At 35.0% G+C, this 26,037-nt stretch overlaps 3 protein-coding genes across 3 annotated transcripts; 1 reads left to right on the top strand and 2 right to left on the bottom strand.

Annotated features, from left to right (window-relative positions):
* Nucleotides 1-844: 844 nt before the first annotated feature.
* Nucleotides 845-4,730, top strand: LOC130623675 (uncharacterized protein DDB_G0272530-like). Its single transcript, XM_057439182.1, has 8 exons — nucleotides 845-1,141; nucleotides 1,633-1,728; nucleotides 2,468-2,668; nucleotides 2,835-2,930; nucleotides 3,044-3,166; nucleotides 3,343-3,459; nucleotides 3,576-3,677; nucleotides 4,153-4,730. The coding sequence occupies exons 2-8, from the start codon at nucleotides 1,654-1,656 to the stop codon at nucleotides 4,318-4,320; spliced, it is 882 nt and encodes a 293-aa protein (XP_057295165.1). The 5' UTR covers nucleotides 845-1,141; nucleotides 1,633-1,653; the 3' UTR covers nucleotides 4,321-4,730.
* A 4,418-nt stretch (nucleotides 4,731-9,148) lies between these two features.
* On the bottom strand, nucleotides 9,149-11,448 carry LOC130623890 (uncharacterized). Its single transcript, XM_057439430.1, has 4 exons — nucleotides 11,297-11,448; nucleotides 10,708-10,877; nucleotides 9,909-10,022; nucleotides 9,149-9,363 (listed from the first exon to the last, which is right to left on the bottom strand). The coding sequence occupies exons 1-4, from the start codon at nucleotides 11,346-11,348 to the stop codon at nucleotides 9,247-9,249; spliced, it is 453 nt and encodes a 150-aa protein (XP_057295413.1). The 5' UTR covers nucleotides 11,349-11,448; the 3' UTR covers nucleotides 9,149-9,246.
* A 2,806-nt stretch (nucleotides 11,449-14,254) lies between these two features.
* Nucleotides 14,255-26,037, bottom strand: LOC130623271 (uncharacterized). Its single transcript, XM_057438742.1, has 20 exons — nucleotides 25,825-26,037; nucleotides 23,427-25,484; nucleotides 23,207-23,353; nucleotides 22,866-23,009; nucleotides 22,655-22,659; nucleotides 22,421-22,463; nucleotides 21,705-21,775; nucleotides 21,248-21,303; nucleotides 20,809-20,962; nucleotides 20,697-20,718; nucleotides 20,596-20,615; nucleotides 20,409-20,475; nucleotides 19,983-20,040; nucleotides 17,673-17,737; nucleotides 17,323-17,340; nucleotides 17,117-17,155; nucleotides 15,740-16,756; nucleotides 15,497-15,649; nucleotides 15,262-15,416; nucleotides 14,255-14,763 (listed from the first exon to the last, which is right to left on the bottom strand). The coding sequence occupies exons 1-19, from the start codon at nucleotides 25,880-25,882 to the stop codon at nucleotides 15,271-15,273; spliced, it is 4,341 nt and encodes a 1,446-aa protein (XP_057294725.1). The 5' UTR covers nucleotides 25,883-26,037; the 3' UTR covers nucleotides 14,255-14,763; nucleotides 15,262-15,270.

Raw genomic sequence — 26,037 nt, 5'->3', positions numbered from 1 at the left:
ATCAAAGCTGTCAAAGGTTTTGTCATAATAATTACCTTTTCACCTACCCTAATGACGTCATCTCAATCGCAGCAGAGCGCTATGCGATTAGATATACTGTCCATTGAAAAAATTCTTACTAGCTACATTTGTCTATAAGTGACTGTGGTAAAACAAAACATGATTCATAAACACTAACAAAAAAAGTGAGAGGATAAAGCTATGTTAATTGTGTGAAATAACATCGAACTAAGCCTATGCGTGTGTGCGTGTGTTTGCGTAAAACTGATTGTTAAAACAAACAAAAAGTGACGATTTAAGGCTACTTTGTTATACTTTTTACTCTTTTCCTGATTTACAATGTTTGGAAACAGAAAAAATTGAGATTATATGCGTGCTTAAAGAAAATAAAAGTCATGTCTATAAGTTGCACCTGAATAAGTTTATATTTTGCGACAGCAAAATAAAAAAATAAATTGAAATTAGTTTGCCACAATAATGATTAATTACAATAATGCTTAATTACGAACATATAAGTGTTCCGTGGAAATTTTGATGTCTTCATTCCCTTTAAGTAACTGCTTAAAAAATTGACTTTTTCACATGTCAGCTAGTATCAGATAACGTTCTAACGGTACATACCAGAATTAAAATATTATTATACTCTTATTAAGTAATTGTTTACCTCAACAATAGCACTTATTATAGACAAAAACATTGTAGTAGCTAATAAGCTATCAGATAGTTTAGAAAGGAACGTTATATATAAAATCATAAATGGCCATGATATTTTGATGTAGGATATACCGTACACATGGCTTTTAAAACAGACTTGATTCGGGTGTGTTTCATAAAAAGGTTTGGTTATCCCTAAATAAAGCGATTTAATAATAAAAAAACCGTTATAAAAATAATGAATTTGTCATTAAATGTATATCCGTTAGTATTGACTAATCGCATGGATATTATTAAATGAACGACAGGGAATTATTAAGTAGGCTCAACAATTACATATAATTGGTGGATATTTTAAACCAATCAGAATAAGGAAATTTGCATAAGGAGACTTAAATAACGACATGTAATGCTGTGGAGCTCATTTCGTATTTACTTTTGAATGTGGATGACAAGGGAGTTGTTATAAAAGTGTTGATTATCAGAGGTGTGTATACTTTATGTCATGTTAAAATTGCTTTGTAGGTGACAAAACATACATGACAAAAAGTGTAGTATTGCCTATACTTTTTGTTGACCTTCTTAAAGTAGAATTTAGTTGTAACAGTTATCCTTGGGTGTGGTTCATTATATTCGTGTTTAAGTTTTGAGTTAGAAGCTTGTTTGTTTGTTTGTTTGTTTTGTTTTGCTTTAAATTGTTAGGTGATTTGTTTTTAATTAATTATAACCAACTCATTGATTGTTCTCGTTATTATCTGCTTCATTTTTAAGCTAGTTGCGATTTCTGAAAGTTGACTCTCTTTTTTAAAATTTCTTATGTTTTTAAGTTAACTTTTACTCCGTCAATTTTAAAGGTTTAAAACTTAAAATTTTAGAATAGGATATGAAGGTGTAGTATGGAAAAAAAGACAGTCTCTTGCAAGACGTTCGAAGTTTAGTTGCCGCAGCAAATGTATATTCTCATGTCTTCTTTTTCAGATTGGGTTAAGAAAAAAGAACATGGATTTAAATGTAATGTTTATTTTATTGGCAACACTGATAGTTTCTGCGAGTTCAATTCCATCGAAGCTGACGGTAAGGCTCTTTTATAAAATCTTTACTGATATTGACACATACTAAGTTATAAAGATTTAGTAGAAAACTCTTAAAACTGCTTGTCTAATCGAAGAGTGTGAGACTCAAAGGCAGTCAGTCTTGCAACATGGTTTCAAACGAAGTAATCTATTGAGGATGTGTTCTTTTATTTTCTAATTTTTACAATTAAATCAATTAATTGTAGTAACAAGTTTTCCTTTTTAATAACGTTTGACATACAACGACCGGTTTGGCCAACCCTTAACTAATGATCCTATTTCTGTACGAATCAACCGTGAATGATTCCTTTGTTGATTTTGTGAATGTTTATTTCCCAGATTTTACAAACACAAATTAGACACTGCAATCATTTTTTGTTAAACTTGAACGATATGAATATAAAATGCTGTGTTGTCTCATGCTGTATATATATAATGCGGAAAAATAAAAAGCATCTGAGCTATGTGTCAAGAACAAAGTAAAAGAATACAAATTCCGCTTATTAAAAACACCATGCGAAGCTACTTAATCTGATCCTATATCGAAAAAACACTTCGAGGTTAATGAATCTTGAAATTAATGTTACTGAAAAGACAAAGAGAATTAATGTCAAATATTTTTGGATTAGCTTTTGTGATGACACTATTTTTACTCCATTAAAAAAATATAACGTAAAACTGCTAATTTTCTTTCAGTTCTATTAAAATTAATTGTATTTTTTTTCTTTATTTTAAAAAAGGGTGGAAGACCTTGTAAACGTCAAACTGATTGCCAACCACTATATTATTGCAATGCGGACAGCAACAGATGTGAAATAGTGACAAAGACGAAGCATATCTTATTGAAATCAGGTGGTGGAAAAACTAGATGCAAGAGAGATAGTGATTGTAAAAGTGATCGTGTTTGTGAACAGCATGAATGCGTCTACAAGAAACCATTGGTAAGGATTTTTATTAAAAAAAACTTAGAGCGATTTACGCCTAAGTGTTCGGAATTTTCTAGACTACATAACTTTTGTTAAGCTCCTAAAACTACAAGAAGACGTTTCCAAACTAATAATATTCTATATATTTGCTCAATCAATAATTTATTTAGTATTTTTTTAGGTCTTATGCAACTCTGATGCTGATTGTAATGCGTTTCTGTTCTGTAAGGAAGGTGCTTGCAAAGATGCTTCACATCCTGGATTATCTTCCACAGGGGTGAGTCGCCATACACTGTATCTGCCTTTGTCTCTAACATTTTACATTTCTTCGCACTGTGGTTAATATGTTTTACATTAAATCATTATTCATAATGCGTTTTCTCTCCATAGACTCAGCGCCAAAAATGTACTTCCAAAGCACAATGCAATCCAACTTCCCTCTGCAAGAATGGGGAATGTACACCAAAAACATTTTTTGAACTATTCAATTTAAACAATGAAGTTACTAGACATGTAAGTCTTATATTTTTAAAGTATTTTTAAATCCATCACATTTTTTTTTCAACATAAAGTATCTTCAGTTGAGCTTAAGAACTAGGGTGTTTAGGATGCTAGCTGTCTATTTGTAATTTATTTACAGAAACCTTTTTTATAGTTTGATTTTAATTCTTGGTGCTTGTTTATTTTAGGCACCCAAACAAGGCTGCCATCAACACAAAGACTGTCAAACTAATTACATGTGTCATGACGGTAAATGTAAAAAAGGGTCTATTCAACTACTATTGATGTCGTCACTTAAACCAGAAGTAAGCTTACTTAATAATATCAATTAGCTGCACCGTTGAAATATAGAAATAATTTTACTAAATACAAAAAATGCGATCAAAACGCTAAGGTTAAAATATTTTTTTAACCCTCTTAGAGTTGTCAAGTTAACAGCGATTGTGCAGTTGGAAAAATCTGTAAACATGGCAGTTGTCGAATAAAAAAAAATCACAACAAAAAGAGAATACTAAGACATAAGGTAAGTTACCTTTTGAAACATTTTTCTGCGGGATGATTACTTCTAGGGTATGGTCAGACAATTGATTTTTCGGTATAATGTATATTTGTTTTCTTTTTCCTAAATACCATGGCCAACATTGAATGTTTGCACGTGTACTAGCTGTTAAGGGTTATCATAATCAATCCAGAGCCTAGATTTTATTCAAATCAATCCTTTCTATATTATAATTCCTGTATACATCTTCCTGTATGTAACACAAAATGGTACAGCCAGTAGCCAGATGCTTGCAATGCTGTGCTAACAGAACGGGCAAACCGTGGATTTTCCCACGGACCGCCGACTAGAAAAGCATATAAGTGTGAAAAATATCTGGACTTAGTACCTAGTACCAACGTGCTAAAAAAACTTTTTAAAAACATTGAGCTGGTATGCATTGAAGTTTAAGTTAGTTTCGATAGCTTTTATGTAAACGGATGTATTTTCTTCTTTTTAGTGTATAAAAGCCACGATTGGAAAAACTTGTCAAAGTAGTCTTGACTGTAATAAACATTGTGAAATAAAGAATAAAAAAAAACTAAAATGCGTCGAAGGTGTGTGTCAAAAGACGAGAACGTTTTTGACGTCTGTTGTACAAATGAAAGACATCAAGAAAAGTGAATAAACTTCCCAACGTATTTCTTTGGATTAGCGTTGGATTAAGATGCTTATATAGATACAAATAACTGACGATATGTTACATAGGAAATATTTATTAAAAGAAAGCTGTAAATTCTATTTATTATTATTATTTAAGAATGTATTTAATTTATCGCCAGATATGATAAAGACTATGCCCTTTTTTGTCGTAAGATTTTCCCAACGAAATATGGTGAATAGTTTGTATATTTTCTGACGAACTAAAAATTTCATTTTGAATTTATTCCTCTTTTAAACGAGTATTTTAACTCGACCGTGACATTATAAAAGGATATATCTTACAAACACTGTATGTGAATTGTATATATTAGCATTTATGCAGAATATATTTTTAGACCCTTCGCTACTTTTAAAGAGACTGTTGTATATCTATTGCGGTCTTTTGATTCCGAATTTGATACTAAATTAATAATGCACATTTGTGTTGCGAAACAGAACCTTGGAGATTACAATTTTTAAGAAAATTCAGGGGTGCTTGAGCATATTAAAATACACAATGTATTTTAATTGGTTGAGTAGAATTAGAAGGCTGAAATAATCAGCACGTCCGAAACATTACAGAGTGTTTTTCACCACATATATTATCGTAAGATTGCGCGATATAGGACATAATTAAATTATCTTTTTCAATTCATTCAAGCTTACCACAAAACTTGACCATATGGATATCATATCTTTATGAGTGAGACACTGATTTCTTTTCACTGAAAGAGGGTATTTTTTACAATTAACGAACATGTTGTCCGTTTACCTTTTTATGCATAAAAATGTTCGCATTTACTCCAAAGATACAATTCATTTGCATGCCCTTCTAATTAGAATTGATTTCATTAAAATTCTTCTATTAAAATAGTCTTTAGTATAGAAGAAACACTATTCGTTGCCATGGAAAATCAGTGTTTCATTCGTGCATATCTTTGGGACCAATCTTTTTAGTTCCCAGATGCGAAATAAAAATAGAATGACGTCGGCGGAGACTACAGTGTAGTTTCGATTCCGGCCAGAACTTTTTTGTTTACTCAAATAAGTTAAATTTAAAGTTGATTAAGCATCATAAACTAGATAGTGTGTTAAAACCACCACCTTCTAAAGTAGTAATCGCCATTCTGTGCATTCATCACGTACCTTGTGGAAACAACAGTTGTATCCTTATTGTGACTCAATGACGGTGTAAAATGTATTAAAAACCTTTCACCTAGCCTGTTGATCTCTGAGGCAACACTTCGCAACTGTTACACCCAGCAACAAAAAGTTATGGTTACCGTGTGTTCTTGCACAATGCTTGATAATGGTGCACAGAGGGGAATGATACTCCTTCATCGGTTAATTAATATCAAGTTCGAGATTAAAGGGCACAAGCGGAGAAAAAGTTACTAAAAAATGCAACAATATGTTTCCATTGCCAAAAACCAGTCGTTACAACTTTGAATAGATCTCATATCAACATAGATATGTGATGATAAAATTAAGGTCTACTTCTGACTTAAAAACAACATACTCTTGAAGTATTTAGAATTAGTATTTAAAGATAGATGTGTTCTTGGTATGCACTTACGAAAGAGGACTGTAGAAAGATAGATAAGTCATATTTCCACCATTTTAGTTGACATCTTTCGCGTGAAGTGGTAACCATCAAAATTTTATTGACGTCATTACTTTGATAGCAGAAGAAACGGCTCGAAGCTTTAGCAGGAGGTTCACCTTAATTTTATTGAAAAGATTTACTACATCGGTGAAATTCTGTGTTTTGAAGTTAAATTTTGCCAGGTTAGTAAATGTTAAGCTGGAATCACATAGTCGAGGAGGCAGGGGAGGGGACTCTTGTGAGAGGTCTATGATACAACTTTTTAATGCAAATATCCAATCGATGTAAATACTAATTTATCACAAGTAAAGTTGCAGGTAATCTTTAGCTGCTACAAACATTTTGAATTAAAAGTGAGGAGGCAGGACTTCTTTCAACAACAAAGTGCATATTAAAAATATGTATCTCTTTTTACACTTATTTTTATCGCTAATTATGTTTTTATCTTGTAGTAAATACACCATCCCTTCAACTCTACTTTTTTGATTATTATCCCCTCCTCAATGAAGTTTTAATATATAAAGGTTTCTTGTTTACGTGTAAAAAAAGAGGTATGACGTTAATCGCTGAAGTTATCCTTTGTTGAGATGCTAAACTTAATTAAATTTCCCCATGCTTATTTTAATGAGATGTTTGTTTAATGGGACTAAAAAAACTTTTCTTAACAAAACAACTGTAGGGAATTTATATGATTTTTTTGCTTAATCCAGTAATCACAAGGTACTTGGCAACAGAAACCGATAACTAAGGCTGGTTAAAGTTAGACTAACTGTGTAATTACACATACTACAATATATTACGTTTTATATCTGGAATGTGGATTATTGGATTTCTTAGTCCGCATTAATGGATTTTAAGTTGTAGCAACAAGGCGCCGCGAGTCTGTTGTCAGGCACAGAGCATGCTAATATATGTGTGAATTAGACATGCTTTAAATAGCCCACGCCACACACAAGTAATTTTTGTTTAGTTCTTGTTGTAACAAATTGTTTTTGATTATAGCTGTACAGCTTTGACATTGTTTGGTAAAATTTTCAACTGTTTAAAGAGGCGTTTATTTCTCGGGAAAGGCGGTAATTTTAAAGGGCATTTTTTTTAAACCAGCGTTATTTAATTATAAAAGACATTAACTTTGAAATTAATGTTCTTTTAGGTGAAAGAAAATGATAAGTCACTGTAAAACAATAATTTCTTTATATTATTTTAACAAAACATGTGCAGAATTACGCCAGTGGAAAAAAAGTTAATTTCAAGTCGTTTAAGAATTTTCTCTGAATATAATCTTTATTGGACTTAGAAGTACCACTGCATGACAATAGTTGCGATTGAGGGAAGTCTGTAAGAGTTTCGCAAAAGCATATGAGACTATATCTTTTTGCTATTCAGTTTCGCGTTTTGGACATTTCACATGAAATGTATTACTAAGTTACTATAATTATGCCTGGTTAGTTAATCATGTCATAATTAGCGTAATTAGCAAAATTGAAAACTAATATTTTTAACAATAAAAAGATTAAAACTTTCAAGTAAAATTGCCGTTTTTACACGGGAAGTAAGCTGTCAATGATTGTGCGGTCTTAACGAAATTGTGGTAGCTAGCTCACTAAAAATAGCTATTATATAGAGTACCACCCTGTTTGGAGGTTAGGGTATTTTATAAAAAGTATCCATTTGATGCAAAATGCTCAATATTGTACGATTGAGAGATACGCTACGTGACACAGTGTTGTATTTTGATGTTGATAATCTAAAGTTATTTATTCCGAAGCAAATGGTATACAGAACAGAATGAAAGAAAGATTCGACAACAGTTAATGTTAATTTGCTATAATGCCAGTCGGTACCGGCATTATGTGTGTCTCGCTACTCGCAGTAACATTTTGCGCGACATACGTATACGGGTATTATAATATAAACAGTTAAAAAATCTGAAAAATGTTACGTTATCTAACTTAAGTACAGTGGTTTCTATGTGTCATCACAATTTTTGCAACAATTTTTATTATTCTTCGCTTGCATACCTAGTACAATTTGCAAGATGGCATTGCTTTATCGTACAACTAGCAGGGTGGAATTGCTTTGTCGTGCAACTAGCAGGGTGGAATTGCTTTATCGTGTAACTGGCAAGGTAGCGACATTCTATCGTGCAACTTGCACGGTGAAGTGATGGTTACTTGCAATCTGCACCATAGAGCATTGTCACGTTGCAAGTTGCACGATAAATCAATGCCATTAAAGAATAGTATAGTTGCTGTGCAAAATGTTATGGCACATAGAAACCACCGTATATGATAGTTCTCAAATATGTCATTGTTGTTATTAAAAGTAATTAGTGAGTACTGAAATTCATTTAAAGAGCTAAAATGATTTTCTATATAGGTAAAAAATATTTTAACCTTAAATAAAACTGCTAAACTCGACACCCTATTTGGAGCTAGTTCATGATGTCATGCATAATTACTGAAAGTCTAAAATCTTAAAAACCGATAAAAAAACTGTTCTAATTCGTAGACAAGTTTTCAAGCTCCTTCATATGAAAATTATTATTTTTTGACGAGACGTACGCTTTGGAATTTTAGCCTTTTCTCATCATTTTTTTCCTTTGTTCTGTCCCTGTTTCGTGGCTATTGATTGAAAGCTGGTCAAGCCATAAAATACATCTTTAAAGGCACCAACAAAATAGAGGAAAAAAACATTCAACAATGATCTTTATATCTTCCCACAACGCATCATTATTGCACACACATACATTATCAAATCTGATCCTCAAACATCAAGCAATGCTCGCTGTTTTAACTTTTCAACTTTTAAGCAGATAGCCCACTTCCCAAGGCGCATGTAATAATGTGCTCTTAAATATTGCGCAATATTTAGGAGCTCTTTTTCCAGGTTTTGCTGTTCAAAAGACAAAGTTTTTATGAGCGTTCAAAGTACTGCAGTGTATAATAACCAATAACTAACCAATAGGTTTGCTTGAAGCGTCGCCATTTTGAGTTTGCGCGTGTATTTATTGTTTCCAGTGGACATTGCCGCGCGGAAACATGACCATGCAGCGCTACGTATGCTGTGCTTTGCAATTGAGTTAGACTTTTGCCTTAATGAATAAAAAACTTTGCAAGTGGTTTAACCTACACCTTGAGAATATTTCTTCTCTTAATGCAAGTTCTGTAATGTCTCTATTGAAATAATATGGCTGAAAAAATTTAAATTTCTAAACTAGTTGGGGAATGTTTTATTTCTCTATGTGCTGCATAAGCACCTTGTAGCCACGTATACTATATTACAGTAATAATGCATTCTGTTCTGTTACATATTCATTGGACATCTTTGACGTATGCAATGCAACCAGATGTCGCTATAACATTTCAAAATTTCTTTGTTGTTCGTAGAATATTCATCACATGTCAATTCATTGGCATTACACTGAAAAAAAGGATAATTCTGACTTTCACTTAATTTCTTCTGACGAAACATTCTAATTTGTGCAAAGTTAATAGACCTTTCTTGTATTGTACTCCTTCTTCAGTATTAAAAAAAGTTAGGAGGTTTTTGTGTTCTGAAAGATGGGTCAGCTATGTCTACAAAATTTTAACTTGATTTGACTTAAAGAGCAATTAAAAGGACCGTGTTCATCGTAGTCAAAAGCCTCCTATCTCCTGGTTTACCATGCCTTGTTTTCAAAATGAGATTCAGAGTTATGTTATGTGAAAATTTAATGAAAAAATACGACGCATCAATGATATCGAATACGAGAATGGTCTATTAGCCATTTGTTCAATTTTTACACGTGAACTTCTTGTAGCTTTTTGAAAATTGGCGAAACAACACACGAAACTTTACTTATCGATAAGATTTCGCGCCATTATAGTCATTCTTGGGAACACGCTGGTATTTAAGTATTAAGCACTCGTTTTGATTTCCAGACACTTTATAGACGTGGTTATTTACTAAACTTGGAATCTACTTACCGATGTGGCTTCTTTACAATTATATTCCACGCATACTCTAAATGGTCTGAAACATTTCAACTTTGCTTTTACATCTCTTGCTTGTCCTCTACACCAATAGAACGTTTTGTAGCACTATGTTAGAAAAGGAATTAATTGAGATGGTAACAAATGATTGCGGAGTACTTAATTGTGATAAATTTTCGCAAGAATTAAATTTCGCAGATGGCCTCTTCCGCGAAAATTGAGCATTTCGCGGGGGTCTATTTTTGCGGATAAGCAATTTTTTAATGTTTTGCGCGGACTTAATTTCGCGATTCGACAGTTTTGACTATGTTTTATAACCGGCAAAGTTAACTCTTCATTAATTTTCGTGACAAAGTGCTAAAAACGAGGGGACAAAGGAAATAAGGGAAAGTACGAACGGCTGTAAAAGTAGAGATTTCGACCATGGAAAATTTTTCGATCTCGCGGGGACAAATTTTCGCGTATGGCTACTTTCTAAATTTTCGCAGGGACTTAATTTTGCGGATTAGGTCAAAATTCGCAAAATCCTCAAAATTTAATCGCCGCCAAAATTTATTCAATTAAAGTTATTGCCAATGCATTTGAATCGCTCTTTTTTATTCTATTTAAGAGATCTTTATTTGAGCATATATGATAAATTTCACAATTTCAACTGTTTCTCTTCGCTGCCGTGTTAATGATTAATTTTCTTCTTATGCATCACATCAAAGTTTAAAGCAGAACCATTTTATAATACTTCATGTTAAGTTCAAAACTTAGCTATTTAGTGATATAATATTTACTATCCACTTACATTGCTATGTTTTTCAACTTCTTCTTCAAGCGATGCTTTCGTTCTGGCTTTATTTTTTGTTTTAATTTTTGTTTTGTTGTGTTTTCCAGTTTCTATAATCACCTGCTGGTCGTTGGATCTTCTGGAAACGCTCAATTTAGAATGAGGAACATTGTCTATTATACCAAATGCTGTAAAACGAAATGAAGTCGTTGACAATTTAAGTTAATTATTATCTAATTAATTATATTATCTAACCATTATGTTGAACAATTTATATCACTGAGTCTGTTGTATGGCAAAGCTTTCAACCAGGATAGCTTCTTCAGTTCCTATAGGTACTGCTATCCACGAGGGTCCTACCATTTTAGCTACGAAAGTCGTGCAATCACAGTAATCGCTCAACTAGACAATCCCTTGAGATGCCAGTCCTATTCTCATGCCGACAAATATATAAGCAAGGAAATTGTAACTTTAATAGAAGTTTCTCCTAAATAATAAGGATTGGCACTAAAATTGCTCAGATCTTTTTACGCCTAGTACTTGATTGCTTATAAACTGATTCAGAAAAACAACCAAATAATCAAACAAACAAACACGAGACTTATACCTGAGCAGTTAAAACATATGCAGATGAAACTGACCAGTGAGAGCAACTTCATTTTCTTCTTGAATTTTAGATAATTGTCAAGATTTTTATGTTTGCATAAAGTTGCTCATGTTGAAGCTTGCTCATTTGCAGCAAAACGCAGTTCCGCAAAATATCATGCCGAATGATTAGGCAGCGCTGTTCCTACTGATGTTTCCTACGCATAGATTTATCAAGCATAAATTTTAACATGTTTGTAAAATCGTACACCCAGGGCTACACATAAATTCGCAGATGGAAGTAAAAATTGCTTAAGAATAACATGAGCAGGGATGAAATTGAAAATTCAAACTTTTGATGTAAAAATATTTGTAAAAATTGAGCATACTTTGATTCTGTTGCGGAATTTCTTCAACATTTTTGCATTTGCAGAAAGTTCAATACATTTGCAGCACATTTCGTACGCGTATTCTGTGAAGACTTCATAAGAATATTTATAAGAATATTGTTATAAGAACAACGAGGGACAAAAAAAAAAGAACAATGGAAAGACCGAAACTTGTGTGCATTAATTTCACACAAAGTTTATTCCAGGGTTTCGATTTGTTTAAACTGAGTACTGATGCTGTTACAAGGCTGTTTCGAACCAGCATAACTTTTCTTACCACCGGGAAATCACTTACTAGGGTGGGAAAATTTACACTGGGTCGCAAACGAATTTCCTGCGGTGATAACACAGACCGAGCTTTTTGATTGGTTACTTCTATTGTTCTTTGCTCAAGTGGTAGTTGCCTGAAAATCCTTTCCTCTTTAATGTTATGGGTGTAAATAGCTTCACTCACTGGATAAATATAACTATTTCCGCTACTATTTAAGAGGGTAAGATGTGGCCATGCCTACTTTATGCTCATGAGTTGATTTTAATTCGGCGTTTGCTCTGAGATATTTATATGCTTCTAAACTTTCGTGTAAAGGGAGATTTACAGGAAGCAAATTGAACAGCGAATTCGACGGCGAATTGTATCTGAGCATGCGCTTGAAAGTAGAAACAGTTTCTACTTTTTCGCTTTAGACCAATCAGAACGCGGTTGACCAATGTAAACAATGAATTTGGGGTCTAATTTATTTTGTCGTGGAAATTAAAAAGCGAATTCGCCATCTAATTCGCTGTCGAATTCGCCGTTCAATTCGCTTCGTGAAAATTCCCCCTTTAGACAGGGTGGAATCTACTCATCAATGAATAATAAACTTAGTGATCCATCCCTTTGTTTTACTTTCTTATTTATAGTCTTCAGAATATACATACAAAAAGCTGGAATATCTTGAAAATAGGATGAGTTATTGGGAAATTTAAATCTCCAACGCAATGAAAAAGAGCCCTGGTGACGAGGTTGGCAGTTTTTTTTGTTTGTACCTTTATGTATTAATTTTTCGTTCGGAACACACGTTTTTTTTTCAGAAACTAATTTATCAACGGCGGACTATACATTGAGTATTTGCTAGGGAACATTTTTTGGGCTTTTCTTTCCTTAAATGTTGGAGACGTGAAATTGACTTAGCTTTACTAGTGTGTTGTACAAGTTTTTTAAAAAGTATGACTGATAAAACTTAACTGGAGAACATTTAAAAAGGTTTTTTATCGACTATTATCGTATTTAACCTTCCCAACGTCCGCATTCAAGGATGCCTAATGTAATTGTGGCTATAATATTAGGACAAATATGTATGGACTTCTCTCCCTCCCCCTTCCCCCCTTTCATTAATTCCAAGGTTAAATATAAATCACCAGCTTTGACTTCAAGACTAGCTGTTGCGAGAGAAAGGGAACAAAATTTAATATCTTTTATAAAATAAACTTTTTTTTCCAGTTACCCTGAAAATCCCATGATGCATTGCGAATTAAATTGAATAATGGAAACGCCATTATAAGTCAATCGTGTTAATTAATTATTGCATTAATTTTTTTTTAATTTTTTTAAGGTGCTAAATAAATATTTCGACAAGAAATTAATGTTTCCTGTTTGTTTGCGTTTATCTTCAAAGCACAGCTGTGCAAAGAAGATTGACCTTAAATAAAATTAATTAAAAGCGACTTCTAATGAAATACAGCTAAATAACAAAATATGCTTAGTGGGCATTGAGTTTTGAGTTCAAAAACAGAATGTTTTAACCCTATTCGGTCTGGGGTTTTTCGAACATACTATGACCGGGGCGGGGGGCAGATTTCGCCCCCCCCCCCTCAATAACTTTTCATAGGGTTGTTCAAATTGAATCAACCTTGGCACACTTATAGTACGTCATAAAAGGAACAAAATGGCGGCAATAAATTTTTGCTTGCGTCAGCACATTTTCTGTGACGTCATCAGAAGCTTGAAAATTGTTAAAAATGCCACTATCTGCTTAAAATATAATTACTTTTGTTCTAGAGCGAATTTTTACATTCTGTTTGAAGTTTCTGAAAACTAAATAAAAATTTTTTAACATATCTTCCGGTTTTTACATAGATCGAATAAAAAATTGCCAAAAATTGCCCGAAAATCCGTTTTCTTCCGATTTTCGGGTAAAATCCGACAAAATCGGGAAATCGGATTAGTCACGTGTCAAAATTATTCAAAATGATTCTTCTTGACGAAACAAAGTTGTGTTCCAAGTTTCATGTTTTAAGGATAATCCTAACAGGAGTTATTATATTTTCCCCATTATAAGGATTTCATAGAGACTTTAGGGGTAGTTTCGAGTAATGGCCAATATCAAAGCCTCTGAATGGTATGGGACCTAAAAATTTAGCATGCAGGTGTCTAATAGATAAATGTTGAAACTCATTAAGTATCATAGCCATATAAGAAAGCAATCAGGAGTTATTAAAAAAAAAAAAAAAGAAGACTTCAATTTTTTTCAATTTGTTTGGAAAGAAGAGGGAAGAATTTCATTGCTTTCAGCATTTTTAGATGGTAGGGATAAGGGGAAAACAACAATACGTTTTCGTGTTTACATGTATGTATATTACAGGACAATTATCTTTGCTTCGAACAAAAATGGATAAAGACATCATATCTATCAATACATCAGACAAAAACGATTCATATTTGCCTTGTGAATAAATTCCAGTAAATATAGAAATCTATTTTAGCAAGTATATATGCTAGTCTAATATACGCCATTTTAATAAGAACAGTGGAATCACAGAAGGCTTGGAGACGTGCTCACTTGTTGTATTTTTAAAACCTAAAGTTTTTCAAAATAGCAAAATTCATCGATCATATAAGTAGCGCTTAGATTTTTCGAACTATTCTCTTTGATATGCAAATGATTATAAACTTGTTCCATATTTTCGATCACCGCAAATCTTTCATTTTTTAATGATAATTTTTATTTCAAAATTATGTAATAAATTATAAGTCAAACTGAGAAAAAAAAGGCACAAACTTTCCAAGAAACGAAAAAAAAAATAAAAATAAAAATATATCATCCAGCTCCAACATCAGCTCCTAAAAATTAATGTAAGAATTACTGGTTACAAATAAATGGAAAGGTAATCAAAAAGTTATGTCAAAATGGTTCAGACAGCATCTCCCGTGACAGACACCTATATATTTTGACATTGTGCCACGCCAGGGTTTTCTATTATTTAGGTGGAGTCTCAATGGTGTATAGATCGTTGGCATTGAGTGTCTAACTGAATATGTATGACAGCTCAATTTGTGTTACTCGTAGATTGGCTTAAAGAGATTTTAGTATGAATTGGAATTTTGCAATTTTTATGACCTATCAAGCAAGCTTGTTGTCTCATGTTTAAAACAAACAGATTAATTTGAATAATATGATAAATAACTAGCCGTTAACTCATTGAAAAATTTTAAAAAAAAGTCCTGTAATATTCCGATATTTCGTGCATCGTTAAATTTGTGTGTCCCGTTGCACAACTTTGTTTATAACACACGTGTAGACAAAATACGGCCGTTATTATTATAGAAAAGTCTTCCCACCTCTTTTTTTTACTCTAGTTTGTATACAAAATTTGTTAGATCTTTTCCCACTCCATTCCAACAGGTTTCTGCAGGACCATGTTTGTCGTAGGTTATATCCGCATCAGCTCCTGTCCAGCATTCCCCATAAAACTGAACAGAGAACACTTTATATCCTTCAAAGTAAAAAATAAGAATGTTTAATGGAGAATAAAACTAGATATAAAATTGAGCTCCCTCAAATATTATTCTTTACCTCGTTCCACAGCCAAATCAGTGCACTTCTTAATTGTAGCTTTCATATTTGTCCAAACAATTTCAGGTCGAAAGTCAGCATACTGCTGTGGAAGAGCACGATCAGAGAGTTGATCCTTATAGCAACCTAGAGGTGTGGCAACCAGTTCGGAACCTAGTAAAATTAATAACAGGCTTCATAAACAGCGAAACAAAGTGAGACAATTTAGTTTAACTAAGCACATTACAATGAGTCATTACTTACTCTTAGTGGTTGGTGCTTTAGTTGGTGGCTCAGTTGGTGGCTCGGTTGGCGGTTCGGTTGGTGGCTCGGTTGGAAGTTCGGTTGGTGGCTCAGTTGGTGGCTCAGTTGGTGGCTCAGTTGGAGGTTCAGTTGGAGGTTCAGTTGGAGGTTCAGTTGGAGGTTCAGTTGGAGGTTCCGTTGGAGGTTCAGTTGGAGGTTCAGTTGGAGATTCAGTTGGAGGTTCAGTTGGTGGCTCGGTTGGTGGTTCGGTTGGTGGTTCGGTTGGTGGCTCGGTTGGTGGCTCGGTTGGTGGCTCGGTTGGTGGTTCGGTTGGTGGTTCGGTTGGTGGCTCAGTTGGAGGTTCAGTTGGTGGCTCAGTTGGAGGTTCAGTTGGAGGTTCAGTTGGAGGTTCAGTTGGAGGTTCGGTTGGTGGCTCGGTTGGAAGTTCCGTTGGAGGTTCAGTTGGAGGTTCAGTTGGTGGTTCTGTTGGAGGTTCTGTTGGTGGCTCAGTTGGTGGCTCGGTTGGTGGCTCGGTTGGTGGCTCGGTTGGTGGCTCGGTTGGTGGTTCGGTTGGTGGCTCGGTTGGTGGCTCGGTTGGTGGTTCAGTTGGTGGCTCAGTTGGTGGCTCGGTTGGTGGCTCGGTTGGTGGCTCGGTTGGAGGCTCAGTTGGTGGCTCGGTTGGTGGCTCGGTTGGTGGCTCGGTTGGAGGTTCCGTTGGAGGTTCAGTTGGAGGTTCAGTTGGTGGTTCCGTTGGAGGTTCAGTTGGTGGCTCGGTTGGTGGCTCAGTTGGAGGTTCTGTTGGTGGCTCAGTTGGTGGCTCGGTTGGTGGCTCGGTTGGTGGCTCGGTTGGTGGTTCGGTTGGTGGCTCGGTTGGTGGCTCGGTTGGTGGTTCAGTTGGTGGTTCAGTTGGTGGCTCAGTTGGGGGCTCGGTTGGTGGCTCGGTTGGAGGCTCAGTTGGTGGCTCGGTTGGAGGTTCGGTTGGTGGCTCAGTTGGAGGTTCGGTTGGTGGCGCGGTTGGAGGTTCCGTTGATGGCACAACTTTATATTTAGGTGTTAAAAGACAAGAAGTTGTTTGTTATTTTCGTATCTATCCTCTTATAGTCCAAAAAGGGAAGAAACGGGGAAAGAACGGATGAGAGCGAAGTCTTAGTTTTGAGTTATGCTACGGGCGGTGCCTTTGCTAGCGGCAGCAATCAAAATGATAATATTTTTAAGCGAGTACTTAATTGGCTTGTGTTTTATCGATATTTTAAAATCTGTCGAAATCGGAATAGATAGAAGATGTCGAAGACAATAGTATAAATTTAAGTTTAGTGACAATTTGACTATTTTTCAAAAATAAAAAGTTTGTATCTGTTTTGTTTTTTGTTTTACCGCCACTCAGTCACGTACACTTACAGGTTTTTTCTTTTAAAGAAGACTTCGATTTATACCAAACTTAAAGAAACCGTAAATAATGAAAAATTTTGAATAGAATCTAATAGGCAGAACATATTTTTTACTCCTCATATTGTTTTTCTCGCAGGATACACTAGAAGAAATATGCTAAAATTTGACTGAGGTCACTAAGATAAATTCCTATCATCACAACTTGTCTCACTTACCTATTGAACGGCTTGCAACTTGAGATATCAAGTATATTAACACGAGCAGCTTCATAATTGAAATCCAATTTTTAATACCGTTATATCAGCACGCAGAGAAATGAAAAAGTGATTAAATTTTATGTTGGCTTCAAATAAATCTTATTCTGCATCTTTTTATTTCCTATTTCTTTTTCATTTAATAGAAAAACTATAATAATTTTAATTCTATATTTGCTTATTTGAGCGCTTTTCAGGGCAGCTGTTTAAAATGTTGACATTTTTATTAACTCCGATCAAATCTAACCATTGATGCTTTGGTTTTTATGTGACAATATTTATATATTGCCGAACAGTGTGAAGATGATTACATTGTGTCTCAAGCATCTTAAAGCGCAACCCATAACACGAACAACAACCTTTTTCTATCGGTTTTCTTATAACAAAACAGTACTGCTAAGCCGTGTTAGAAAATTTGCCGCGATGGTTTCCCGTTGAAACAAAACAAAACTTCTGAATCATTTACGCTTGCCAAAACGCTGAGGAACAAGTGTGTCGTAAACGTTCCATCGCATGACTTTTCCATGTTTTACGTGTAGCAAAATGTTTTTAACTCGAGTCATCCCAAAAGGAAGCGACGTTACATAGACGTGTGCTGATAGTCGCAGCTACGTTGTAGCGTCGGAGACGTTGTAACAACGTTATTTCGAAGTCGAATATTTCATATCGAACTTCAACTAACATCAATTGGATAATAGGATTTAAGAACTCGGATTAATATTTCAATGTATCATCAGCGATGAAATGCTTGCTGAGATCCATGGTACAAATAAAACGCAAAACATTTTCTTGGCAGAATAACTCAACGGTAACCGAAAAAGAAGTTTAAATAGTGGCAACTTTGAACTTAACATATATTAGTCAATGCAATTTTAGATAGTAAACCAAAAGCGAAAACGCATTTAGTTTTTTTTAGCTTTAATTATACGGTTGACGACTAAAGTGACGTAAATCTTAAATATTAAAACTGACAGCACACACTATCACATGACTTAGTTTGGTTCAGTATTACTAACCATAAAATTTTTGGATTTGAATGCGTTAAGAAAAAGTGAAGTAATTAGAAGTTAGAATAAGTTGGAAATATTTGCTGTGGTCGTTTTCACACGTTTGTTTTTGCAGATGATCTATGAGAAAGTCCAAATGCTGCGTTTGATCAAGAATATTCTTTGCTTTGATGAATTCTGTATGTACATTTAGGAAAGTTTATTTTTTAACATAACCTGAATAACCAGAGTTGGACCTAACAGATGAAAGCAAGAGTAAAATAATAAGCCCATTTCTTCCCATCTAACTTTTCAGCAAAGCATGCCTTTTTCTCTAAATTTTTTCGATAGATATAGTTTGCGCACTCTAGTTAATTTCGTGCCTCAACCTTTTTCACATTCATCTAAATATTATTTTCTCTAACCCTTTGTAGACATATTTTTAAATTTATTTATTAAATGTCACCAAAAATCACCGGAACTCCAACAACGTGCTCCCACTTTCCTTGACCTGACCCGCCCAAAGCATTTAAAAGTCAATTCGAAGCGCTCGTAAAATGTTCTTTCGTGGAAAAATGCGAAATCGTTCCGAAAATGTCTGCTCTTGTAAGCGTAAAGTTTTATTAGCATCATCCGTGGGTACAAGGTTGCCAATTAGCATCAAATGCCCTATGTATAAAGATGAAGTCAAGCGGATTTTTTTGTGATTGCAGTGTTGTTTAGAAAGCTTGTATGCTTTTATAATTTCCCCAGAAAATCTGAAAATACAGTTTCGTGACCATACAGAGAAAAAGGAGTTTTAGAAGATAGACTTGTATCAAGAAGATATTTTGTTTGGGAAAGGTCTTTGTAATAACTACTTATCAAAAAATATTGTTTATTTTTTGTGCGTTTTTTTTAAAAAAAACCAGTTGGTTTGCAACATTATTACATGGAGAGGACAAGGTTTTCTTTAATTTTGGGAGGTCATAATCAGAGTCAATGCAGGTTTCTTCGGTGATATACTTCAATTTATTGTGAAAACGCCTAATCCTCCCAAACACTTCCGAAGTATGGCGTCTTTACTGTGTCCGTGTGTCTGTAGGGGTTGGGGGGGGGGGTTGCAAGGGTGGCGGAGATAGGCTAGGAACAGAAAGTATGCGGAGCGATGACAACAGCTTTTTGTTGCTGTTTTAACTTGTTAAATAATCTAGATAGCTAGCTAAACAAACTGGAAACTAAACTTAAAGAAAATCGAAAAAATATTTTTAATCCTTTTTACCTCCCTTCAGCTCAGAAGGTCACATGACATGCTCTTAGCCAATCAAAATTGCGCTAGCGAGTGGAAATTATTGCTAACCCTTTCTATACTTTTAAAAATTGTTTTTTCAAACACTTTCATCACTTTTTGTCTCAAAGTCCAGATTTATAAAGTACGATGGTCCCTATGGCTCTCTTCTCTTCTTAGCTGTAACTCTTCTTTCCTTTCTTCTTCGTACCAAGATGCATAAGACAAGCCTCAGGCGACGTACAGAAAGTGTCAAAATGCTTCGCCATCGTAATTGAACACAATAAGAATTTTTCCGTGCAAATAATATTCATTGAATAATACAAATATTTATCATGTCATGAACAAGCGAGTTTTTTCTAGGCTACGTTTCGACAGCCACAGCGGTCATGGACGGCAAATGATCGTAATCATCTTTGGCAATGGCTAAACAGATAAGTAGTTTTTATATTGTTTTTTTATACTGCTGAAAATCATCTTGACAAATATTAGAAGGGATTATACGGGCTTTTGTTCATACACTACAAAAAAAGGATTTCAGATCAAGCAGACGCGAATATGAATTTAAATTACACTTTTTTTTATGCCAGTGACAAAACTCATAGCAGGCTAAAATATTTTTAAATTTATTAACTTACGGACTAAAATTATTCTTACGACATTCTTATATACGGCCAACATTTTTTTGTTTTGTGGAATAATTTTCAAAAATTGATCAACGTAACACCGGCATGAATGTTTAGCAAAGTCAAATATGTGTGGCATATCTTTTGGGAGTGCTTACATCGACGCACCCTTTAAGACGTATGCAACCTCGTTTTGAATAAAAGTGCCAACACAACCTCTCGTTATATTGTTTAGCTATAACAAACACTAGTAATTTTATTTTGCGGAAAAGTTTTTTGTCAAAAGGCCTAAAATTAATCATCAGTTCAGATAAAGACACAGCCTACATCTCATTCTTTATTTGACTTATCAAACAGAGCTGTTGCTGTCAGGTGCTACATAAGATAAAGTTTGATAATAATAAAGAAGTCAGCCAGAGGTTTGTTCTTAAGATATTCCTCATTTTCAAATCCTACCCTTATATTCATATAAAGCATTCTAATAAATAAGCATGTAACAGGTTTTTTTAATAGTGTCTTCAACATTCTGTGTGGAAAATTGTGCCAAAAATTGAAAAGATTTCCCAACTTTCCCCCTGTCCTTCCAAAGCAGGTTTAGAACTTGTGTTGAGTTAAACAAATGCAAATAATCAAATATCTCATTCATAGTGTCAACTTGATGTGGACCTTTATTTTTCATTTCGTAAAAGCCATAATAAATAATCGAATTAAAACCATTTAAACTATTTTTGGTTAAACATTATTAACTCTATAATTAATATTATTAAATGTTTGTGTATGCATTTTTAATTAAACATATAATCACGATTTTTAACCAAGGATATATCTTATGCAAACTGGCATTTGCTTTTTTAAATACATCCGGCACCGCAATGCTTTTATTTAACTTGGCGCAAATACGAACTCTCCTAGCCCATCATTCTTTATGAATACCTATTTTCACCAATCTGATGATGATCTATGTTACAGCTTGAGTTCTAATTATATCTAACTACCCAACTACCTACCTAGCTGCGCAGTGAAAGTTCTCGCATGTTGATTTTAATTTGTAATTATAATCAGACTTAAGGGTCAGTGTCAATAATTTCGTTTAATGTTTTACTGTGGTTAGATAATATAAAACATCTTTTTTTGGCCTAGACTAATTTACGAACTTTTGTGGAAACTTATTCTTAACTTAAAAAATGCTAAGTTGTCGGCTGGTGGTCTTGTAGTAGAGCATTTGCAAAAGGTCGCGGGATCAATCCCCGGCCAAGTCATGCCGAGACTTTAGCTGTTTGTGGGACGGACAAACATTTTTATAGCCAAGCGACAGGAAGATTTACTTAGGGTCGTAAACAACTTTTATGTGGTGACAACACTGACCGTGCTTTTTATTGGATACTTTTATTCCTCTCCGTCAACGTGATAAATATTGGAAAAGCCCTCTCCTCTGTACGATGCTTCGAGAATGGACTCACTTACTTGAACAAACATAATTATAGAACTATTTGGGTGTAAGACGTACCCACGATTGTTACATTCATACTGGTCGACTTAAATTCAGAGTTTGTTCAGATATAAGAAACTTTTTTGTGCTTAAAAAACTGATTTTTGCAAAAGGAACGATAAGAAAAATTTTTTTCAAGATTTAAATATATAATTATATATATAACTTAACTAACAGTGAAGGCTTATTTTTATTTCAATTGATTTATGGTTGAATTTTTTTTAATATATGGGAAGTATTTTTTGTTTGCAACTCAAGTTTTAATGCAAATAAGTTACAGAAAAAAATAAAAAAATATTTCCTCTCTGGCAAGTTTTATTATTTTTTGCATTCTGTCATATCAAACATTCTGTCATTATTCGCAATGTAGTGAACCAACTTGTTTCAAAAAAAGCTGCTTAAGGAAGAAAAATCTATTGAAGGAAAGTATTAAACTTTCATATTTTTACGACTTATGACTGTAAAATTATTAAAATAAATACTGAACTGGTTAATCCGACAATGATTATTTAAATCAATCTAAGCCAAATAATTTTTGAATAGGAGGTCCCCTTTTCTTTTTTGCTGTTTATAACCATAACACACAGGTAAATGATAATATACAGGCAAAGCAGATATCATTTGTCAAATAAAAGATGAACCATACAAAGTGAACATATAAAAATAGATAAACAGGTGTAGATAATCCTACCAGAAAAAAAGCAAGTTAACGAATTAACTCGGAAACGGAAAATCTGAAGAATTCAAAGCTTCGTTTAGGTGATCAGTACATTAATTAACCTCATGTCAATCAACTAATCGTACACAAAGAATTTTTTAGATATTTTATTGCATCGTATATCACGTAAAATCATCTATGTTCTAGTTTTGCAATACAAGCGAAAAAAATGTGAAACATCATCTTTTTTATAACCATAGTGGATACGTCATCTAGAAAAAAATTTATCAAAATTAGAACAGAATTTAGACATTTTAATTCCTTTCTGAGACAGGAACAACTGCGTTGGTTTTAGAATTTTTATTTTAGCTGTTATGCTTTAGTTTTAACATGGAGGTAGAAATAAAGAAAAAATGAAAAGAAAGAAATTTCTACCTCCATGGTTTTAAAAATGGAAGTAAACCTATTCACTAACCTTATAAAATACCATACACATAGTTGGTCAGTGCCATGCCCACACCACTCCAGCACGTGGTTGCTGGTCCGTGTTTGTTGTATGTTTTTTCAGCATCCTTGCTACTCCAGCATTCACCGTAATACTGAATGCCATATACCTTGTAACCTAAAAATATAGTTAGTAAATATTTTTGTCTCGAATTAAACTACACGCAACTTGAAAAGTATTACAGTGTGATCAACACACAATCATTACACAGGCTCATTATGAGGTCGTAAGTTGGTTTTTGAACTTCACAAACACTCATTAAAATTCAGAAAAGCGACAGTTTTATTTCAAAAGGAATACTGCTAGATACTTACCTAATTTTTTCGCCATCTTAGCACATTTCTCGATAGTCGCATTAATATCTGTCCACACAATTTCATCTCTTACGTTGGCAAATTCGTGAGGAAGAGCTCTATCGCTTCTAACATCTTTAAAGCAACCTAACGCCTTTACACCTTTTGCTAAAATTAAAGACAAAAAAGAGTGTATTTCATAACCATTTAATGTCAAGAGTAAACGGAAATATATACATACGCCCAGGTTTAGTTGGCCTTGCTGTTGATGGCGCATCTGTTTCAGAAACAGTAGTTGGCGCTTCTGTTTCAGGAACTGTAGTTGGCGCTTCTGTTTCAGGAACTGTTGTTGGCGCTTCTGTTTCAGGGACGGTAGTTGAAGCTTCTGTTGCAGGAACGGTAGTTGGTGCTTCTGTCTTAGGAACAGTAGTTGGCACTTCTGTTTCAGGAACTGTTGTTGGCGCTTCTGTTTCAGGAAAAGTAGTTGGTGCCTCTGTTTCAGGAACAGTAGTTGCTGGTTCTGTTTCAGGAACAGTAGTTGGCGCTTCTGTTTCAGGAACTGTAGTTGGCACTTCTGTATCACGGACGGTAGTTGGTGCTTCTGTTTCAGGAACAGTAGTTGCTGGTTCTGTTTCAGGGACGGTGGTTGGCACTTCTGTTTCTGGAACTGTTGTTGGTGCTTCGGTTTCAGGGACGGTAGTTGGCACTTCTGTTTCAGGGACGGTTGTTGGTACTTCTGTTTCAGGAGCGGTGGTTGCTGGTTCTGTTTCAGGAACAGTTGCTGGCGCCTCCGTTTCAGGAACAGTGGTTGGTGCTTCTGTTCCAGGGACAGTAGTTGGAGCTTCTGTCTGAGGAACATTGGTTGGTGCTTCTGTTTCAGGGATGGTGGTTGGCGGGTCTGTTTCTGGTAGGGTAGTTGGTGCTTCTGTTCCAGGTACGGTAGTTGGTGCTTCTGTTTCAGGAAGAGTTGTTGGCGCTTCTGTTTCAGGAATTGTTGTTGCCGCTTTTGTTTCAGGAACTGTAGTTGGCGCTTCTGTTTCAGGAACTGTAGTTGGCACTTCTGTTTCAGCGACGGTAGTTGGTGCTTCTGTTCCAGGTACGGTAGTTGATGCTTCTGTTTCAGGAAGAGTTGTTGGCGCTTCTGTTTCAAGAATTGATGTTGCCGCTTTTGTTTCAGGAACTGTAGTTGGCACTTCTGTTTCAGCGACGGTAGTTGGTGCTTCTGTTTCAGGAAGAGTTGTTGGCGCTTCTGTTTCAGGAATTGTTGTTGCCGCTTTTGTTTCAGGAACTGTAGTTGGCGCTTCTGTTTCAGGAACTGTTGTTGGCGCTCCTGTTTCAGGAAAAGTAGTTGGTGCTTCTGTTTCAGGAATAGTAGTTGCTGGTTCTGTTTCAGGAACAGTAGTTGGCGCTTCTGTTTCAGGAACTGTAGTTGGCACTTCTGTTTCAGGGACGGTAGTTGGTGCTTCTGTTTCAGGAACAGTAGTTGCTGGTTCTGTTTCAGGGACGGTAGTTGGCGCTTCTGTTTCAAGAACTGTTGTTGGTGCTTCGGTTTCAGGGACGGTAGTTGGCACTTCTGTTTCAGGGACGGTAGTTGGTGCTTCTGTTTCAGGGATGGTAGTTGCAGGTTCTGTCTCAGGAACAGTAGTTGGCGCTTCTGTTTCAGGAACAGTAGTTGGCGCTTCTGTTTCAGGAACTGTTGTTGGTGCTTCGGTTTCAGGAACTGTTGTTGGCACTTCTGTTTCAGGAACTGTAGTTGGCGCTTCTGTTTCAGGAACAGTAGTTGCAGATTCAGTCTCAGGAACAGTAGTTGGCGCTTCTGTTTCAGGAACAGTAGTTGGCGCTTCTGTTTCAGGAACAGTAGTTGGCGCTTCTGTTTCAGGAACTGTTGTTGGTGCTTCGGTTTCAGGAACTGTTGTTGGCACTTCTGTTTCAGGAACTGTAGTTGGCGCTTCTGTTTCAGGAACAGTAGTTGCAGGTTCTGTCTCAGGAACAGTAGTTGGCGCTTCTGTTTCAGGAACAGTAGTTGGCGCTTCTGTTTCAGGGACAGTAGTTGGTGCTTCTGTTTCAGCGACGGTAGTTGGCGCTTCTGTTTCAGGAACTGTTGTTGGTGCTTCGGTTTCAGGAACTGTTGTTGGCACTTCTGTTTCAGGGACGTTAGTTGGCGCTTCTGTTTCAGGAACTGTTGTTGGTGCTTCGGTTTCAGGAACTGTTGTTGGCACTTCTGTTTCAGGGACGGTAGTTGGCGCTTCTGTTTCAGGAACTGTTGTTGGTGCTTCGGTTTCAGGAACTGTTGTTGGCACTTCGTAACGTAAAGGAAAGACGATTGAACTTCAATTGGGAAGGCGTATATTTTTAAAGGATAACAAATACATTGTGTACGACTGAATGAAATTAATTTATCAACTCCATTTGCCTTTTGATTTCGACTTTTATTTATTTTCTAATTGTGCCTGATATTTTTATTATGGCGATTAGAAAATTGTGGATTACGAATCTGTTTTTCAATTCTAATTTGGTTTTGTGTAAGAAAAACCAATTTAACATTAGGTACAGGAAACGGACCTTTAAACCTTCTAGCTCATTACAAACAGTTGGTTTTTTAAGATAATTATAATATCTCTTCCAGATAACATATTTACCTAACGGAGCTGCAGCTGCACCAACTACAAGGCACAGAAATACACACCACAATTTCATGTTGAAGTTCTTATGGTCGTACTGGGTTGTTGTTTGTGAACTGTCTTTGAAGAACTAATATTTGGAAATGAATGATTTTTAATAAATTGTTTTAAGAAACACGGGTTACAATGTTAACATGATTTCTTCATATCGCAGTTAGATCAGATTTTCCT

Source organism: Hydractinia symbiolongicarpus, chromosome 13 (assembly GCF_029227915.1).
Source record: "Hydractinia symbiolongicarpus strain clone_291-10 chromosome 13, HSymV2.1, whole genome shotgun sequence".
NCBI lineage: Eukaryota > Metazoa > Cnidaria > Hydrozoa > Anthoathecata > Hydractiniidae > Hydractinia > Hydractinia symbiolongicarpus.
This window is presented reverse-complemented; position numbering and strand designations above follow the sequence as displayed.

Excerpts from the sequence above, each read along its gene's own strand:
- LOC130623675 (XM_057439182.1), top strand. The coding sequence starts at position 1,654 with ATGGATTTAAATGTAATGTTTATTTTATTGGCAACACTGATAGTTTCT. Across the intron at positions 3,460-3,575 it reads TGTCGTCACTTAAACCAGAA|AGTTGTCAAGTTAACAGCGA; the intron begins GTAAGCTTACTT and ends TAACCCTCTTAG. Across the intron at positions 3,678-4,152 it reads AGAGAATACTAAGACATAAG|TGTATAAAAGCCACGATTGG; the intron begins GTAAGTTACCTT and ends TCTTCTTTTTAG.
- LOC130623890 (XM_057439430.1), bottom strand. The coding sequence starts at position 11,348 with ATGAAGTTGCTCTCACTGGTCAGTTTCATCTGCATATGTTTTAACTGC. Across the intron at positions 10,023-10,707 it reads AAGTTGAAAAACATAGCAAT|TGCTACAAAACGTTCTATTG; the intron begins GTAAGTGGATAG and ends TTTCTAACATAG. Across the intron at positions 9,364-9,908 it reads ATTGTAAAGAAGCCACATCG|TGTAATGCCAATGAATTGAC; the intron begins GTAAGTAGATTC and ends CCTTTTTTTCAG.
- LOC130623271 (XM_057438742.1), bottom strand. The coding sequence starts at position 25,882 with ATGAAATTGTGGTGTGTATTTCTGTGCCTTGTAGTTGGTGCAGCTGCA. Across the intron at positions 25,485-25,824 it reads TGCAGCTGCAGCTCCGTTAG|TGCCAACAACAGTTCCTGAA; the intron begins GTAAATATGTTA and ends TACGTTACGAAG. Across the intron at positions 21,304-21,704 it reads CTATAATTATGTTTGTTCAA|TCTGATTATAATTACAAATT; the intron begins GTAAGTGAGTCC and ends CTGACCCTTAAG.